The sequence below is a fragment of the Chelmon rostratus genome, chromosome 20 (genome assembly GCF_017976325.1).
Source record: "Chelmon rostratus isolate fCheRos1 chromosome 20, fCheRos1.pri, whole genome shotgun sequence".
In the NCBI taxonomy this organism is placed as follows: Eukaryota; Metazoa; Chordata; class Actinopteri; order Chaetodontiformes; family Chaetodontidae; genus Chelmon; species Chelmon rostratus.
This window is the reverse complement of record NC_055677.1, coordinates 10,974,701-10,993,816: the sequence shown is the minus strand read 5'-3', so window position 1 is coordinate 10,993,816 and position 19,116 is coordinate 10,974,701. Positions and strand designations below refer to the sequence as shown.

The 19,116-nt window shown below is 43.7% G+C and overlaps 1 protein-coding gene across 2 annotated transcripts in view; it reads left to right on the top strand.

Annotated features, from left to right (window-relative positions):
• The window catches only part of arfgef1 (ADP-ribosylation factor guanine nucleotide-exchange factor 1 (brefeldin A-inhibited)), a 51,652-nt gene that overhangs the window by 8,070 nt on the left and 24,466 nt on the right, over window positions 1-19,116 (top strand). Inside the window, exons 2-8 of one of the 2 annotated variants that reach the window (XM_041961364.1) lie at window positions 10,075-10,105; window positions 13,134-13,290; window positions 13,541-13,687; window positions 14,978-15,157; window positions 15,602-15,655; window positions 17,860-18,226; window positions 18,820-18,945. In XM_041961364.1, the coding sequence (XP_041817298.1) occupies window positions 10,075-10,105; window positions 13,134-13,290; window positions 13,541-13,687; window positions 14,978-15,157; window positions 15,602-15,655; window positions 17,860-18,226; window positions 18,820-18,945 (1,062 nt within the window). The remainder of the gene's footprint in view (window positions 1-10,074; window positions 10,106-13,133; window positions 13,291-13,540; window positions 13,688-14,977; window positions 15,158-15,601; window positions 15,656-17,859; window positions 18,227-18,819; window positions 18,946-19,116) is intronic. The other variant, XM_041961365.1, reaches the window with a different exon arrangement.

The window sequence follows — 19,116 nt, the reverse complement described above, 5'->3', positions numbered from 1 at the left end:
GTCAGTGGCTCATATCTGGAGACCCACAGTTACTGCCATGTTTTACTGAGGTGAAAGCAATCGCGCACAGGTTTGAATTTTAGCTGATCGCTGTGTACGGAGCCAAGCGCGGGACCCATGCCAGATGCAGATGGGTTCTAAGCTCTTTGAAATGGAAATGCTACTGCAGGAGGCTTGATGCCCTTTGTCATTGTCCAGCTCCTCGCTCAGGTGATGGAAACTGAGTCAGGGAATGACCTCCAACCTCTCCTCTGTGTGTGTGTGTGTATGTGTATAGCCCATTAGGAAGGAGTCTGTGTCATCATATTGCAGATTTTTTGACTCACCCAAAAGTCAGGAAGTGATTAGAATGCACTGAAATCTTTTCCGTTTTTTTCTTCTCCAAGCCCTTTCTGTCTGTCTTTCTGTCTTTTCTTTCTGTGGTGCAGGATTTTAATGTAAAAAGCCACGCACAGAGAGAACCATGCTTGTCTCACTACAGTGTTAAAATGAGGCTTGGCATTCTGTTCCTCTCTGCTAGCCTTGTAACTTGATCACCTACATACACACACTCACCCAGCACGTGGACACAAACCACAGAGCTGGCGAGAGACAGGTTTATACAGTCGATTTGTTTTGGAAGGCGGCCTTGTCCTTGTCCCCGCTTTCTCTTGCGCTCTCCCTTTTCTCTCCTCGCTCTGTGTCTGAACTCGCTGTCCCCTCCCAGCGAGCTGTTTTCTCGCTGCTCGTCTTGTGACGTACTGCAGAGCGTCTCCAGAGAGCTGTCTGTTTATCTCCGTCCCACCCGCCAGTGGAGCAGCAGTGTGCAGGCTCTGCTGCGTCTTAATTGATGAAATGTTAGCGCTCTCATGAGATTTTTTGGTGTTTGTGCATGCGTATTAAATGTGCTTGTGCGTGTGTGTGTACACTGTATTGGCACATGTTTTTATTGTGACTCTGTGTGTGAACATCTTGCAGGCAGAATGTCTTCTTATTGAATTAGTGTTGATCCAACAGCTTTAGTCAGCAAGAATATTTGCCCAGGTGCGTTCAGCCTCCCAGGCCTTGCATTGCATTAGTTGTTGCATGGCTCTACCTGCTGCACACACTACACACTATTGCAGTCTACTCTAAATGATGATACCATTCAGATGAGTTTAGGAGAGTATGATAAGTGGCTCGGGGTACTTTGTTGGACAGCTCGTTTAGATGTTTTCAGACCAAACAGTTCTTGGACTCCCAGAGAGGAATTGCCCACTGGAGAGCTCCCTCGTGAACTGCATACATTTAAGGTTCACACCACCAATAGGAGGGCTGAAGTGACGTAAGTCGCTCGGTGGCTGGTTTAACAATGCTGCCTCTGCACCACATACACGAATGAGAATTTGGCATTTGTCTCATGTTTTAAGGCTGCTGGTACGAGCCTGTTGTTTACACAGATAACATTTTACACAGGTTTTTAAAAACGGCTACGTTGGCTCACGTGTTCAGCCAATCAACTTCCATTTATTTGAGCTGGGGGAATACCTGCTCTGAAGTAGGAACTAAAAAAGTCCTTCAAAAGAGCGTTCAAAGAACAAAATGATCATGGCATATTTAAGCAGATCCAGTATGTATCTGCAATATTTCTGTTTATTGTAATCCATTGCATTCCAGTTGTACCACCTCGTTTTGCACACTCCTGACACACCTTGCAAGTGAACTGCGTGGCTGCATGAACATATAAACAGCAGCTGGCTATTTTAAATGAAGTGTCCACATTGGCTGCATGCGTTAGTGATTAGTGCAGGCAGAGCCCCCCTGTGTTGAAGTAGTCGTCTCTTTGCCTTGATTTCTAACATTTTTGTCTGTGAAAATTTAAATCCTGTCCAAATTTTCTTTCAGGATAGTTTCACACTTCAATCTCACAGGTATTATATACACGGTAAGACCTTTTACGAAACACTGTAGGAAAGCTGTGATGCAGGATATCAAGCTATCAAGTACAGCAAAATTGGATTATTTTTTTCAATACGATGTGGCCCTACTTCAGGCTGCGTGTGCGATGTGCAGCTGCGTTATCTACGAAAAATAACAGATATTAAGTTAGAAATTATGAAAGCATTTGTCTTGAAGAAAGTTTGAGCTCAATGTAAGTAAAATCGCAATTTTGCATACCTAAAAAGTCTTGTGGAGTTTTCTTGTTAACAAATCAAAGGTATGTTATGTTGTGTGAATCCTTCAGGTCTTACAAATGTGCTGAGTGCATCTCCTTCCTCATAAAACATTTGCTAAGCCATTTTTAAAAAAGTACTTCAAGTCATGCAATTCTTATGTCCTTTTACTTGCTAGCAGTCCTCGTCTTCCCTGCCTTTATTGGCTGTGTGTCTTGTCCTGTTGTTGATGGGTTATGTTGTGTTTAACCATTGCCTGGACTGTATCATGTCACCTGTGCACATGCACAAGACCCCACTCATAGAAAAACAACTCTGCAGTGCTAGTGGAGGTTAAAAACTCAACAGAGGACCTTTAATTTGAGAGCAGTTGCTGTGTTTCAGCCGTGTCAGAGTATCTTTTTCTGACTCCGCTCTTCATGCCGCTGCTCTCCTGTTGCTGATGGTATGAGCCCTTTACATGGACAATACTTCCACTTTTTTCCAAATCAGGATAGATTCTGTGAAACTTCACTATCTGCTTTGCATCAATTACTTGCAGCATTTTGCTTTATGCTATGTTGCACGCGCGTTCATCACATGAACCCAGAGGCACCCGGGGAGGCGATAGGACCTGTGATTCCAGTTTTAATGGTTCTAGCGAGCTGTCCTCCCGTGGCGGACACTCCCAGCAGGGTGCTCTGCTGCTGCTGCTGCTGCTGCTGCTGGCGGAGGAATGCTTTGTCACGCCACTAAAGCAGGGTGGTGCCCAGGAAGAAGGAGACTGGAGTGTGGAGCCTGTGAGCCCCTCTTCTCAGCATTGAGAGATGTGGAGCAGGTTGTTTTGTTGTGCTGCCTCGAGAAGGAGCCGCACTGTGATGTGATACATCATGAAAACAGGCAGACAGCCGTTCTCCTCGTATGTGTTAATGGATGTTGTATTTTGTAAAATGCATAATCATGTGTTTAGCTTCACCTCAAGCAAACACAGCGTAGTCTTAGCCTCTGCGTGGTGTTTATTTATTCAGTGAAGGTTTAATGAATATGTGTGCACATGTTTTAGCAGCACTGTTTGCTTTCATCCAGACACATAAACTCACATTCGGAGCAATAGGGTGGAAACTGCAAAGCTCCAGGGATTTTGGTAGTTGTTGTGCATGAGGGGAGCACATTTCTCATCTTCACCCTGCTCATATTTTGCTCCAGACATTTTAGGGATTTTAACCGGTTACCCTGCAACAATCCTGCTTCTAACCTTTGGCTCAGCCCTCCCAAATACTTCCCCTGCTGATTCATCAGCCTTATCTATTACAGCTGCACATTTGCATCCTTAGAGGCCGGCCACGCCATTGTGCGCTTCATATCCAAGCCGTGATCAGCTTTTGCTGTAGCTCAGCGTAAGTGTGATTGAAGGGATCACCGATAAGCCCCTTTGAAACATGCATTACACAAAGCGCCGCAGAGACCTGTCTCTGCTCACTGTCAGGTTCAGCGGCTGAGTGTGATGTTGCCGACTTTGAGTCCGGATCAGGCTGTGTTTATTCCAGCTTCTCAGTCACACACTGTCACCTGAAGCTGTGAGGTTGCTGCGCCTTTCTCTCTCATAATAACAGCTGTCCTCCTCAGGGGATTTCAGTAGCTCTCACTTCCACTTCAGTCGTCTTACAGCGCAGTACAATACCAATCACACATGTGCCATGTGTACTCATTTTTTCCATGCTTGTGCAACATTGTAGCTGTTTTCCATTGTGCTGACAGAGGAGGCATTTGATTGTTTTGCGTGAGCTGACTTCGGGCTGAGGTGCCGAGGCTTTTCTCTCGCTGTCGTCATCACCTCATGTTTTTTTCACAGGCCGCCTCATCGTGCAGGTGTCATATATCAGACTTTGTTGTACAGGACGACCCAGGCTATCATGTTTGCTTTAATAAGTCTGCCGCAAAGGCTGATATACAGGAATGTTTGTGTTGTCTTCACTAGACGTGGAGATATCCAATCATAAATATGGGTCTAAGGTGGATATGTGTCATTATATTGGTTGTCAGCATTGATTTTGCAACTTTCGCGTGTGCTGTGTTATCAGGACAGTAGCTGAGGTTGCAGGGTTTAATGTTTTCCAAAATTCAGGGCGTGTTTTATTTCCTCATTGGGAGAACAAAGGCTGTAAAAACTGTAGGTGGTTCAACATCATCTGACAGTGGGTTAGTACCTGACTGGAGTGTGTGCCTATACCCGGCTGCATTCATGCATGTCCACTTTGTACTCTCGCTAGCTCTCTCAGAAATCTCCCTCTGCCCACATTTGCCTTTGTCCAGACTTGGAGACTGCAGTCGCTCCAGAGCACAGTGGAGAAATGATTAGCCAGCTTTCGACTGACCTTCTCCCCAGCTTAGAGGCTGCTTTAGGGCCCCCTTGAATAGATGACAACCTCAGGGTATATGGGATTCCGTACCAACTCAAACCAGAGTAAAAGCCTGACAGTTATGCAGTATCTGGACTGACTTTGGTCAGGACTGGATTAGTTAGTTGGCCTTTGTAGACCCTGCTGCCCAAGTACCCGCAGAAGTAGTCCAATTCAATAATACATCATAGAAAAAGGACATTTCTACATGTATCTGACCCACTTGTCTCTTGATGATGAAAGAAAAGTTAAATGTAGGTCTAAAATGACTGTCTCCGAGGGGGAATTTGATGTGCTGACATTAATGCTCATTTAATATCTTTCTGTCATCTACTGTAAGGATCTGGGTCAAAGTCAGGGTAATAGGAAAAAGTACCTAGAAGACGAGGAGAATGGTTGAGGTGATTCAGGGCTTATCGGGCTGCTCTCATACATTATGGAGCTCTCAAAGGCTTTGTGCTGAGGTCTGGTCAGGGCTATAGCTCACAGGAGAGCAGGATGGCTCCCTCTAATGTATCTGGGCAGTGAAATGGGTGTCTTATACATGGCCACTTCACCACCGGGGTTTGGTAAAAGCAGTGTTTCAGCCTCGGTGGATTCTCATCAGCTGAAGCATCAGCACAGCGACGATGTTTATGGTACAGCAAAATCAAGCCTGTAATTCAGTGTTGAGTGTAATGATTAAAAAAATTATGGCAATTTATTTTCAAGAGCAATGCATATCCAGCGCCAATCAATTTGTTTCAAGAGTTTCTTTGAGCCAGTTTAGACAAGTGGAGTGATTGACTTTATTTTCACAGAAAATATGTTTTTAAGATGTAATAGGAGAATAAAAAATGAGTGGCAACACCAATTTTGGGCTTTGTGGGAGTCTATTTCTCAAATTTCTGATTTTCAAAGTTCCACCAGTTGATTCACAAAAGCCCCTCGCTGGGCCGGTCGTCTTTTTCATGTGGGCCTATTAGATTGAAGAGCGGTGAGCCGTTCGCTTTCATCTGCATCACCGTTGCGGCGTGGACGAGGTTTTAGCCACTCCGCTCCGTGTTGTTGTTTCTCCTTTGATTAGACCAGGGCCCCGGGACAAACCAGGGCGCAGAACACTGCGTCGTCAAGGTCAGCTGCATTCAGTATGGCTGCTGCGGAGCTGAGGTAGAGGGGGGGAGGGGTGGGGTAAATAAGTGACAAACGGCTGCCATTTCTGGGCTTGTGATGACCTGTGCAGAACAAAACGTAAGCTTGTGTTCAACCACCTCAAAAGTGAGTTTGAGGATATTTAGTAAAGTATTCTTGGGCTCCTGTGCTTATGACTTTTTAGCTAATATTTGGTTTACTTTTAGACCCTGATCAGATTTTGTTTAGCCATTTTCTCTTTTATACACTGGGTTATACTGGTATATACTGGGATTCATCTTCAGGGTTTCTGTGCTGGTCTGCGTGTCCTGAAGGATCGAATGTTATCTGTTTATTGAGCTTAAAAACAATTGATAGGCATGTAGATTTTTTAACATCTGTTATTTAAAAGTAGGCTACTTTTGCTTCCAAATTATACTCCAAATGAAATAAATCCCACCAGTGGAGTCCAATGTACAGTAGGTAACCTATGTTTGTTGGGGCAAACACAGAAAAAGTCCTTCAGCTTCATGCCTACATATTCTCAGATAAAATAAAAAGAAATAAAAACATTTTTTTTAATCCAGGCAAACAAAAGAATACATAGGCTGACGTTAAATACGAGGGCGCTTAATCAGAGTGAAGCATTTTTTACATAGAAGGATATGTGGAAAATTAATTTGAGCTTGTTTTAATACAATTCTAGTTGTGCTTGCAGGGAGTTATTTTCATTTTCATTCATTATGAACGGAGAGATTTAAATATGCCAGACTTCAATAGATTTCCCTGGCAAAAACCCCACAATTACCAGATATTGGAAGCGCTGTTCATTGCAGCGTCTGTTAGGATTATATCATGGCTAATTTGGTTAAAGAAAAAAAAAATGTAAATGAATACATAATTGTTTAGGTTTGCATGTGTATTTTAGTGCCTGCCTCCCAGCATACGTCCGTCTGTGTAACTGTATTTGTTTTGAAACCGGTAGCTGCCAGATGAGTCGTGATTCCACAGCTTTAATTTGTGGCTCGCGCCTGCCCGGTCCCGGGAGTACCCAGCTCTTATATATCTGTTCTTTCTCATCGCCAACACCACCCACCGTTGCCATGGTTTCGCCGTTCAAATCCTGGGGTGACAATTCCTCGTCAACACACTCCTGACACACCAAGCTAATTATCTGACGGTTACTTACACAGTCAATATGACAATCCCCACCCCTCCCATCAAACTGTCTGCCTCTGTGCCCGCCTGCGTGTCTTCGTGTTTGATGTGTGTGTGGGTGTGGGTGGGTGTGTCTGCATAAATCTGATAACCCTGTGCTTCAGAAATCATATGACCTGAAGCCAATATTAAAAGGGGAATAGCCTGGGTCAGTTTGTAATATCACACATCCTGGAAAACAGTACCCCTAGAGTCCGACTGTAACTTTTATGTGATAGACTGAAGAGCAGCACACAGACACTTAGCAGGCAGACAGACAGCGAGACAGCCTTTTCTTCCTCTGTAGCGTGCAGTGTAGTGTGATATTGCACTAGTTTTCTCCTGGGTACAGCTCTATGATCTCGGGTTTTGTCTAGCACTTGCGCTCAAGTGAAAGGGTAGCCGGAAGAGATAAAAGATCGGATTGTTCTGATTATTCAGTTTGGCTGATAGAACTCTGGAGCTGTCAAAGTTGAAGGGAATACACAGAGAAGGAAAATTATATTGATGAATATTCATGAGCATGATAATACAGTGTTCATGATAGCGACAATTAATGGAGTATTAATCCACAATAGTTTTAATAATTCATTAATTCTTGCGGTCGTTCATTCAAAAAAATCCAAAATGTGCTGATTCCAGCTTCTCGAATTTAACATTTGGCAGCCTTATATCTCCGTTTGAGTTTTGGACTGTTGGTCAGACAGTCTTTTAAAAATGTTTTTACGACTAACAAGTTACAGATTAATAGATGATAAAGATATTTTTGTAGCCCCAGTGATAACAATTTATTTGGTCGTAAAGTATGACACAAGCATTTAGGACAAAAGGCGGCAGTAAAAGCAGTTGACAGGCACTAACCGTTTAAGTCGACTCCTCTCGCTTAGCAACCAAAACTTATTCAAACAGTTATGGCTTTAAGCGTCAGATTTTATCCGCAGTGAGAGAGTTGCGATGGAGTGCTAAAACAAACACAATATAATGAGAGGTTTCCCAAAAAAGTTCCCTGCAATAAAAAACCGAAAGAGCAACGCTAATATGAGAAAGTTTTCATCATTATAACAAGTTCATTAGCGGTGCCTGGTGTCTCTCAGCGCTTCCGCTCCTGCGTCTCTCATCTCTCTGTTTTTGTTTGTTCCTGTTCAATCTCCTGCTCCGCACACACCGGCTGCACCGGTCTGTCGGCTCGAGGCCAAAGTTAGATTCGTTTCAGGTTGAACGCTGCCCCTCCATCCTGCTGTGGCAACTGAGGTGCATTTCAGGTCAAGCCTCCATTAATCCATGGCATGTCAAACGCAGTGCCTATACAAGTAGTGTGTCTCAGGCACGAGAAATATCATCATGTATCCAAACAGTTTTTCACACTCTGGGTGGAACAAGTAGTTGATTGAACTATTTGTCAGTTAAAAGTAAGATATACTAAAGATCCCTTGGTTTCAGCTTCTAAAATGTAAATATTTGCTGCTTCTTAGGGCTCTATGATAGTAAATTTAATACCTTTGGGTTTTGGAATTTTGCCTCGAGAAAACAAAACATTTAATTGGCAATTTCAGCTCTGGTAAGTTGTGATTGACACAATTTTCTGATGTTTTGCAGCCAAACAGCTAATCATTTAATAACTATTGTTAATCGATCATTTATCAAGAAAAATGTGCTGTATTTTCTCACATATTTCAATATATTTGCATCATTAGAGGGACGAAACAAGCAGTTTAAAGATGTCATCTTTGGCTCTGGGACATTTTAAAGACTAAACAATGAATTGACTTGGTGAAAAATAATCAACAGACCAATCAATAATGAAAATAATCATTAGTGTATAACAATGTTCTAGTCTGTGTGTGCTGAAGGCTTGAATTTAGTCTCTTAATCCTCTGTTACACCTGATCTGTCAGCTCTTTTTGAGTTGTTGCACAGTGCAGCACAGCCATCATGTCACAATCAGGCTGATGCACACACACACACACACACACACACACACACGATGGCACAGAACTGAAAGATAGACGAGACTTGGGTCAAGGATCCACAAACCTTGTTCAGTCTGTCTCTGAATAACGACATGAAAAGATGACAAGATGATATGCACGCGGGTCACACGTCAGATTGGGATCCTTGGGGACTCACGCAAGTCCTGTAGGCCAACTGTGCCTGCATGTATGCAACGGGATGTATGAATTAGCGTCAGACAGCCCCAAATCAAAGCGACACTTGACTTTGCTTCTTCTGCTCATGACTTTTTCCCCCCACGTCCCTCATGGGCAGTACAGTAAAACACGGTTGAAACCAGCTTTAATTTAATTCCACGGAGTGTTAAGCGCTAAATATTCTCGCCAAGTGGATTTCTTTGAAAGGACTGTTAGCCTTCCAGCAGTGAAATAATTGGGCTGTCATTGCATTACTGGGGTTTTTCCCAACCATCGCAGGCTGGTGCAATTCTGTGAGGACTTTGCCGATTGCCACTGTGTTTTAAAAAGCTTCCTCACTGAAGGCCCCCTTTACTGTCGAGGACCAATTGGCCTCCCTTTCGCTCGCTCTAGCTCTATTTTTGTCTCTCTGTCTCTCCCTCATCCCTCCCTCTGTGTGTCTGTCTTTTTTTTTTTTTTTCCTGCTCTTCTGTGCCAGTGCTCAGCAAGTTCATACAACTGCTTTCATGCCTGGAGATCTGTGAAATAAACACAAATGTTGGCCTGGCTCACGGGCTCGGCGCGCAGTGAATAATGATTATACGTAAACCAGGCTCCTCTCTGCTCGGTGGTGGGACGTCAACAAGCTCGTCACCATGACGACACAATGACATTCAGGCAAAAAAAAAAAAAACACCCTGCACACCTTCGTCTGCTTGAGTGCTTTTAACTCTTGCTCGCATCTCGAGAACAAAACATGTCAGATGTGTTCAGTGATGTTGTGATCAGCTGAGCACAGTTGGTGGCTACGCCCGCATGCACACACACACACACACACATAAACACAAACACACACACATACACACAGACATCTTCTGCTTCCTAAAAGGCTCGGCAAAACATGATCTGATCTGAGGTCCAAACACTCCAGTTGTGCATTTAGGAGTTGTGGAGAAGATTCTCTAAAAACCGGCCCTTCATGAATAAATCGCATCGTCTGTGCTGCCAGGCCTGATGCGCGCCCTGCTCCCCATGGTGCCATTAGCTGAGTACAGTATGGCAGAATTTGCATTTCCCAAGGCTCATACTCGACTAACTTAACATATCGTCCCTTCTGTTTTTTTATTTCAGAGGAAATCAAAGAGGAATCAGAAAAATTAAGGTAAGCAATTGATTAATTACTTAACGCAAAAAGACGCCGAGGGTCATTCAGTGGCTTTTGTCTTCTGTCCTGTGTGCTCAGGCACTGTCAAATTCATGGCTCAACTGCAAGACTCTGTGTTGCTTTCTCCTGTGTTCAGGCAAGCAAAGGGGATTAGAACAGTGTGTGCATGCATGTGTGTGTGTGTGTGTGTGTGCGCAGCCTCTAGTGTGTTTTTGTTTGCGTCTCTCTGCCTGGCCTGTTCCCAACAGCCCCTTGCCTTCTCATTAATGGCTTTCTTCACGAACCCCTGCCTAATGGTGAACTTGTTTTTTAAGGTCTGTGTGTTTGTGTGTGTGTGTGTGTGGGTGTGGGTGTTCGTGTATGGGCTGCCAAGTAACATGGGCTTTGGAATGAAACATAGCATGAGTGCCACCTCTCCTCTCCGTCCTTTCTTCCTCCTGCTGTTTACACCCCCCCCCTTACAATTTTATCCCTCTCACACGCCCTCCTTCCATCCTCCGTACTCGCTGCACATTATTTCTCTCCAGCTTTTTCATTCTCTCCAAAATTAGCATTACCAGTAGCCGACTTCATTCAGATTTATCCCCTTAGGTTAGGACTTCTAGATCAAAGATAGATGTAGTAGCAATGTGCAGCCACACCCAACTTATAAAAACTCTGCTGCTTTTGGATTCATCTCAGGTACTTTGCAACTCTCAACCATTTTTCATGTTATATAGATGCAATAGTCTCGCAGTTCTGCTCGGGAATACAAATCTACTTTTTTGTGAGCCTGCAGTCCTATTTAAATTGTTTCCCTTTGTGCCGTCACTCTGCAGGATGGCCGCATACGAGGCCAGATTTAACAAGAGCATCGGTCATCAATAGTGTATGCAAGTTTATATCACCATAGAAATATGCTTCTTAAATTAGATTGAGAAACCGCTTATACTGTAGATAAAAGGACCAGATGGTTCTTCGCAGCGGGCAGATTAGCAATTTAAATACTGTGATATTAAAAATAAGTCAGTTTGATATTGTTGTATAAAGATTGAGCTAAAACACTCAAATTTCGAGAAACTGTAGTCACTTAACTGGAATGCATTACGAAACCTCAAACACCTGGAAAAGAAAACATTTAGGATCAACAAAACAATCTGCACTCAAGGTCCACTTACTGGTTTTGGAGCTTTCAAATACATCACACAGTCTTCATTTGCAGATCACTTGTGCACGTAAATTTGCTTTCTTGCCAGTTAGCTGAGAAGATTGACACACTTGTATCTGACATAAATATGAAGCTACAGTGAGCAGATGGTTAGCTTAGCTTAGCACAAAGACTGGAAAAATGGTTAAAAGCTAGCCTGGCCCATTAAAAGATAACAAAATCCACCTACTAGCACCTCTAAACCTCAATAATAAACAACTTATATCTTGTTTATTTAAATCATGCAAAAACCAAAGTGTAGCTTCTATTTTCAAGGTCAAGGATGTACTGATACCAGACGACGTTTAATCACACATCGTGATATTGATATTATATTGATTTGCTGCCATACAGATCTGTCTACCCTTCCATGTCAACATATGTGCTGCTAGCTTTAAATGAATCAGCCCGCGATAGCACCAGGGAGTCATTCATGTAGACCCTGCTGTCTGTCTGAAGCCCAGTTAATGGCCATATTATGTTTTATAAGCAGGGTAAATCTGACATTGGGCTGATTATAAGGGGGAGCGCGGGCCAGCTGACATTAAGCACGGAGTCCAGGAATAAGCCAGAGGAGAAGAGCTCCCTGGAGACACGCAGCACAATAGCTGGGAGAGACGGAGGCTGGGTCAAACCATCCAGATGAGCCAACGCAGCGGATGCTCTTTGCTGAATCACAGCTCCACTTTGATCTTGTCGACCGAAAGGTTTTGATAATGATGAGACGGCTGCTGAGCAGATTCACATTTTGCCTGAATGTTTTTATATTGCTACTGTAGCTCATTCCCGCTCTAATTCCTCTTTAATTTGTGCTACCGTTTCCTCTTTTGTTTTCCGATAGCTGCTGAACTATTTTCTTTGTTCCCTTCCTTTACTAAGCTCCTCACTCTTCCTCCCTTCTTCTGTTTCTCACTACGATCCCTTGATCTCACAATAATTCCTCTTTAATTCATGCTACTCAGTGCCTGTTTCCTCTTTTGTTTTCAAATAGCTCTCTTTATAACATTTTATCCCCGTTGCCTCCCTTTACGAGGCTCTCCATCCTTCCACTCTTCTTCTGTTCCTCTCTGTGATAGCGCCCCGCTATACTCAGTGAGGTCGTCTCTCTAAAAAGAGCTGAAGTCATCCTTTTGCATTGCCAAGACATAAATAAATGCAACCCCTCCCTCTCTATCTGTCTCCCTCCCTCTCTCTCTCTCTCTCTCTCTGTTCTTCTCTTATTCCAGCGAGTACAGTCTGGGTGTGGTGGTTGTGCCTGAGGAAGCTGTGCACACATGGCTGCTGAAAGCAATGGTCCATACTTTATGTCGACGTCTCTGGTCTTTAAAAATTCAGAAACAAATAATAGCTGTATCATTTGATTTAAGATTTCGATGGAGGCCAGTAGATGCTTTGTCAGCATGAACACGTGGCAAGGTCTGAGCCTGAATAACAGCCCTCAGGGATTAGTGCCCCTCCCGAAGAGAGATCAAGTGAAAAATTTGAGGCAGTCAGGCACTACATTAAATTCAGTGGAATAAAGATTTTGTTACTTTGCATTTTCCCTGAGGTGCAGGATGCAGTTTTTAAGGTGCAGCACGTTTAATGTTCTGTTACTGTGGACGAGAAGAGGTTGTTCTGTACAGTGAAACATGCCAGTCTCTGCACTCACTTTTTCATGCACGGTTAGTCAAGCCTGGATGTCAGGCGGAGTGCGAGTGTGTCAGGCTGATTTCTGAACCCTGCTTCTCCTCTGGTGACTCCGGTTGACAGACCGGATCGTGTGATCACTGTGTTTATTTCAAAGTCTCTGTCGCCTCTTTTTTTTTTTTCTCATCCCCCATGTTGTTCCTTCCTTAGTCCGCCCAGTGGAGACGGCAAATCGGGTTCCAGCACTTTACCGCCAATCAAATCAAAGACCAACTTCATTGAAGCCGACAAGTACTTCTTGCCATTTGAGCTGGCATGTCAGTCCAAATGTCCCCGCATCGTCATCACCTCGCTCGACTGTTTACAGGTCAGTGGCGGGACACGTTGGACTGCAGACCCCAGATGTTAACATGAATGTTTCTATATGACGGGCCACTGTATGTCGGGTTCTTCATTTGCAGCATCCTTTAAGTTATTATGCCTACTGAAAGCAAGATGCAAGATTAAGTATATTCACTAACATCATTATGCAGAAAGTGTCCTGACTATAAAGGCTAGCAGGTCGTGTTCTCGGACATCTCAAGTTGTCTTCGTATGTGTGTGTGTTTGCCTTGTAGAAGCTGATAGCGTACGGCCACCTGACAGGCAGCGCCCCGGACAGCACGGCCCCGGGCAAGAAGCTCATCGACAGGATCATCGAGACCATCTGCGCTTGTTTCCAGGGGCCGCAGACTGATGAGGGCGTGCAGCTACAGATTATTAAGGTGCGCCGCCGTCCTCGTCTTCTGAGACATCGCAGTTCACAACACAGACACAAACCGACTTTAGAACGCTTTCCTTCTCAGAAGTAGATCTGTATTTTTGTATCCTGTTGAAATTTAGTCAGGTTTATTGACTTACAATTCCATTAATTCTCACTATAAGCAGCAGCTTTTTGGTTGCTGCAGACAAACTTTGTTTTTGCTCATGAATCAATGTCGTTTGAAAAGACTAATTAAGTGGGTGTATAATTATGTTAGAAATGTGATAATTAGGGGAAGCCAAGCCCTAACTAGTTGATTCAAGAGTGGAGATTATAGCAATTTTGCCCAAGTAAATAATGTTATTATAATAGTAGTATTTGTGCTGTGGGTCACTGACTAAATTGTGCTCTACAGCGATCTGGCCTGAGAGGGGGCGTAAATAGAAAAATCAGCTTGAATCTCCTAGATTGATTATTTATTTATTTATTAATTTATTTATTTTTACTCAATTTGTTTTTGTCGTCACTGCTGGAGAATGGCGGTGAATTGTAAAATGTTGCCACGCAGGTAGAAGAGCACTCACAGTTCTCACAGGCTACCTGTATGATAGATTTTAGATTTTATTTGCCGTTGAACGGCTGTTTATTGTCATAGCTTGATTGCTGACCGCAGGCATTGTTAGGTGGAAGCTTTAAACCCTCCACGGTTGTAAAAAGCCTTTTATTAAAACTGTCCATCAATTTCATCATCAGTGAGATATGAATTGTAACCCTCCTGCAACTATTATAATACAAAGTGAAAGTGTTATTTTCCTATTTTCCTCATTTATTTTGTAGTGAAATCCGTTTTGGTGCATTTTTATCCTGAAAAAATTGGTATGAATGACTGATCTTTTTTGTGGTTTTCTGTGGTGATGCGCTGTATGGGGAAAAAAAAAAACAATTTAATACCTTTAAGAATATGCTCAGGTCTGTTCTACTACTTCACATATTTCCCTCGTATGTATGATCTGTTAGTGATTCACACTTGAAGAATTACTGTGTTCACCAGGTCCTGAGAAGGTGAACTAGCAGGGGGATTCAGGCCTCTTTTTGACACTGCTATGGAAAATTTCCAAGCATTTATAGCGTAGAGTATATGTGAAAAAGCCCTTTGGCATTTGGCAAGTGTTGAGGTTACATGTGCCAAATTTTTTCCAATGGCCCATCTGAAAAACGTTTCGTAATAAATGTATGTAAATGTAAAAAAAGTCAGAAAAAATGACACTAGTATCAGTATCAGACACCTCCTGTCTCACTCTCTTTCTTCCAGGCTCTGTTGACAGCGGTGACCTCCCAGCACATAGAAATCCACGAGGGCACCGTGCTGCAGGCCGTCCGCACATGTTACAACATCTACCTGGCCAGCAAGAACCTCATCAACCAGACCACAGCCAAGGCCACGCTCACACAGATGCTCAACGTCATCTTCGCACGCATGGAGAATCAGGCAGTATGTCCGACCGTCTGGAAACATCCACTCGTAACGCAGAATGCTGTAAATTTAGACAGACGCACAGAAGTGAGAGAGAGGGCAACTCCTCCCTTGAGCCATTCTCTGCTGCAATTTGACACCCAAAACAAAGCAGCTGTTGTCAGGATCAAACAATTTTTAGAGTCAAAAATCTGCAAGGTTGCCAGTTTAAAAGTGCTGCAACCAATTAGCAATATGTAAAACTGTTTTGGCATGGACTCAGATTGGATTGTAATATAATGAAAGACATCATATTCAGTGAGAAAGCTTTTAATTTAAGTCGTACTGTTTGCTTTGTGTCCAGAGGGACATTTTAGGTGTTGCCTTTCAAAAACAAAGCTTGCTCTAATGTCATCTTTTTCTTTTTGAATGACACTTTTCCCCCTCCTCACCTGCCTCCCTCCTTTCCTTTTGGACACATAGCTTACAAATCACAAGCTATCTTGGTCTCTGGCCTCCAGAAAGCGTGACCGCCAGGTAAAGCGTGCAGGACTGCCGTGACTTGCCTGATCAGAACTCTTGAACTCTTCTCTGTGTTATCTGTGTGTGCGCATTAAGCTTTATCGTCACCCATTCGTGCACTCATCCGCTCTCTTCCTTTGCTCCTGCACTGCACAGGAGCAGGTATGCTGTGTACTTTTTCCACCATATGCTTGCTGTGGCTTCTGTTGACTTGCCTACAAATCATCTCGCTTTCCTGCACCAATTTACATTTTTAGTTTACATTCACACCCGGGCGTGGTAAATGGTTTATCGCAGGTCAGCTACGCCTGTCTTATTCCTGACAGCTTTTTTTTTTGTTATTTTGTTCCTCCAAAGGCCTAATGTAGTTCTTTTAGAACAATGAGTGGCTGGTATTGAGTCAGACCCAGACAGAGGAATATAAAGAAGCAGTCAGGGGTAGAGATAGAGAGACAAGGCAGACTTTGAGGCGGAGGCCTATTGTTGTCACTGCCTGCATAGTGTTGTGCTGCTGCACAGGGAGATCCACTCTCTGTGCTTGTGTGTAGATGTATCCTCCTGACTGCAGCTCAGCATGGTGTGATCACACACACACACACACACACACAGAGTGTTTGTCTGGCTCACTCTCACTCAGCCTTCAACATCCGACTGAGGTGGCATTTAAATAATGAGCTTAGTTTGTTTGCACTGCCTCGCCTGTCCCCTCCAGCCGAGGTGCGTTGCGTGGCCTTGTTACTGTTGCTCATATTCAATACTAATTGTTTCATTCAGAATGCCGTGTCAATGAATTTAGTTTGCTTACATTTAAATGTGACAATAGCAGCAGACTCATTTAATTAAAGCTGAACAGCTTCTGGAAGCCTGGTTTTAAAAACAAGGCATAATGGGTTTAATAAAAGGATTCTTTGTATAAAGTAGATGCGAAATGCAGTTTTTGGCTCGCCTTGTTAGACTCTCTGCGAAGAAACTGCATGAAAACAGATCGTATAATTGTGACTTGTGGCTACAAAGGGAGATGAGACTGACTGCTTCACTGAAACAAATTCACATTGGCTGACGGTGTCCCTGCACTTGGCAGATTTATGCTGTTAATTACAGCTGTTAATTGAAAAGCCAGTCCGCTGTCGACAAAGGGATCTCCATCCATCACCACTGTTTTGTAAATGTGTCACTGTTCATATTTCCATCTGTAATCCACGTCTCTTTAGTTACTGTGCCTTTTCTCCTCGAGTCACTCAAGTCTATCATTTATTTTCTTTTTTAACATTATGCCCGACAAATCTACAAATGCACTTGGATTGAAAATGCACCATGGGCTGTTGTTAATTTAGCTTGGCTGAGAGAACTTCCACTGCTTGTAATTGTTTGCTCTCTTTTTTGGAACTTGTATCGCTGTCTGCTATGAAATAGTGTCTAACTGTGCTCACATGTACTTTTTTTCCCTGGAAGATCAGCAGAGATCTGCAGTAAAGATAGTTTTCCTCTGCTCAAAACCCAAACTTTACCTCTCCCAATCTGTTATCTGAAATAACACAGCATTCACTAACATACGCATATTCTTTAGGCCACGGACCGTGTGCAAATGTCTTGTGACCCACTTTTAGCTCATGACCTACCAAGCTAAAGCACAGCAACACTTTCCAGTACTCCATATCAGAAGCGGTGGTAACACATGTCAGCCGTGACGCATCAGCCAGGACACGGCTGTATGAGCCATTTTCCATCAGAAACACCTTCTGCCACCAGCGCACTAAAATAGACCCTGTCCTCACGAGCCAGCATGAATCGATTCCACAAAGTTTGTCCCATCGCTGTTTTAGTAGCATGTCCTGCCTCTCAGTGAGTGCGTATTCATGTACATTTCCATAAGAAGACGCGTCTAATGTATGCTGACACACTCTAGCTGCTAAGACGTATTGAAAAATAAGAACCGTTGTTTTGCTCTCTGCTTTGACATCTGGAAGTGTTGTGGCTCTGCTTTGGGTTCAGTGAGCCAGAGAATATAGACAGGTTGTTCAAATTTGTAATTGCTGTTTTCAGTTCGATTACAGAGACCTAACCTGTCTTCCTCTGTGTGTGCGTATGTGTGTGTTGCTTGTGCCTGTGTTTGGAATGCTTTTCCTGTTTTTTGTGCGTGCTGTCTGCGTGCGTATGTTTCGTTATGTCTTTATTTTATTTTTTTTTGTTCGTGTGTGTGTCCTCCTGCCCCCTCGCAGCTGCAGGAAGCAAAGCAGCTGGAGAGAGAGCGTCACCGGCAGCACTCCCCGGTCACCCAGCACACCGAGCCGGACTCCCCCCAGCTCCAGACTCACATCCACCCGCCGGCCAAAGGTCTCGCCCAGGAGGCCAACGGGCCCGTCACCCCTCCAACTCCCAGCATCACCATCCCATCCACCCCGTCCACCCCGTCGACACCCGCCCCGGAGGCCAGCAGCAGGACTGTGTCTGGGGAGCAGAGGGAGCAGGAGGAGCAGGGAGAGCAGGGGCCTGTCTACGAGAGCCCAGATCCAGAGAATGGTTCTGATTTCTGCGTGGCTGAAAATGAACAGACTGAGGCAGATCAAGCCACTGCAGCAGCACAGAGTAAGACTGCTTTTTTTTTTGCCCTGGATTTTATGTTGACCCCATTAGTTTGCAATTTTGAATTAACCCTCCCCATATTACAGTATCTTCTGCCCCAATATCTTGTTTTAACATGTCAATATTCAGAAGCAAAATGCTGTTTAATTGTCTTAAAACTAAGTAGGACTCCACAGAAATGTTTAAGATCACATATTTTATATATTTCATGTCTTTTGAGCTCTATGTACTCTGGGCTGATGTGTTTATCAATAAAAACATCTAGAGTTACAGTGAACACCCTGAATGCACCATAAAAGCCTCCCTCTTGACATTTTTGTGCAATTTCATTCAAAGAACAGAAAGCAGCCAGAACCAATGTTGCAAACGTTTGACACCACATTCAGTGCTACAATGGCTCATTCACTGAGAGAGCTGGTTTAGAAAATGAAGAGCAGGATTTAAAATAGTCCATCACTCACATTGTGACTGCATGCATGCTGGCCCAGGAAGCACGATGCTAGTTGCAGAAAAAGATGTGATTGCCCTCTGCACCTTTTAGTCACTAACAAGGGTGAGTTTGTTTTTTTTTTGTAAACTGTGTGTGTGGTGTTCAGATGCAGCAGCCCAGCAGCATCCAGAGGCAGGTGAGGAGGAGCACGAGGAGACCCCAAACTATGAAGAGAAAGCCCAGGAAATTGTCCAGAGTATTCTTCAGGAGGTGGTCAACACTGTTGCAGGAGGTGAGATGTATTCTGTGAGCAGTAAAAAATAGCAAGTTCAAATACCTCAGCTACAACTACCCCTCTGCTCTCCTATGAACCATTTCAGTTTGCTCACCCTTTGTTTGCTGTCTTTGTCATTTCTGTGGAAGTACCACTACGGATTATTTGAATGTGCACTTCACCACAATA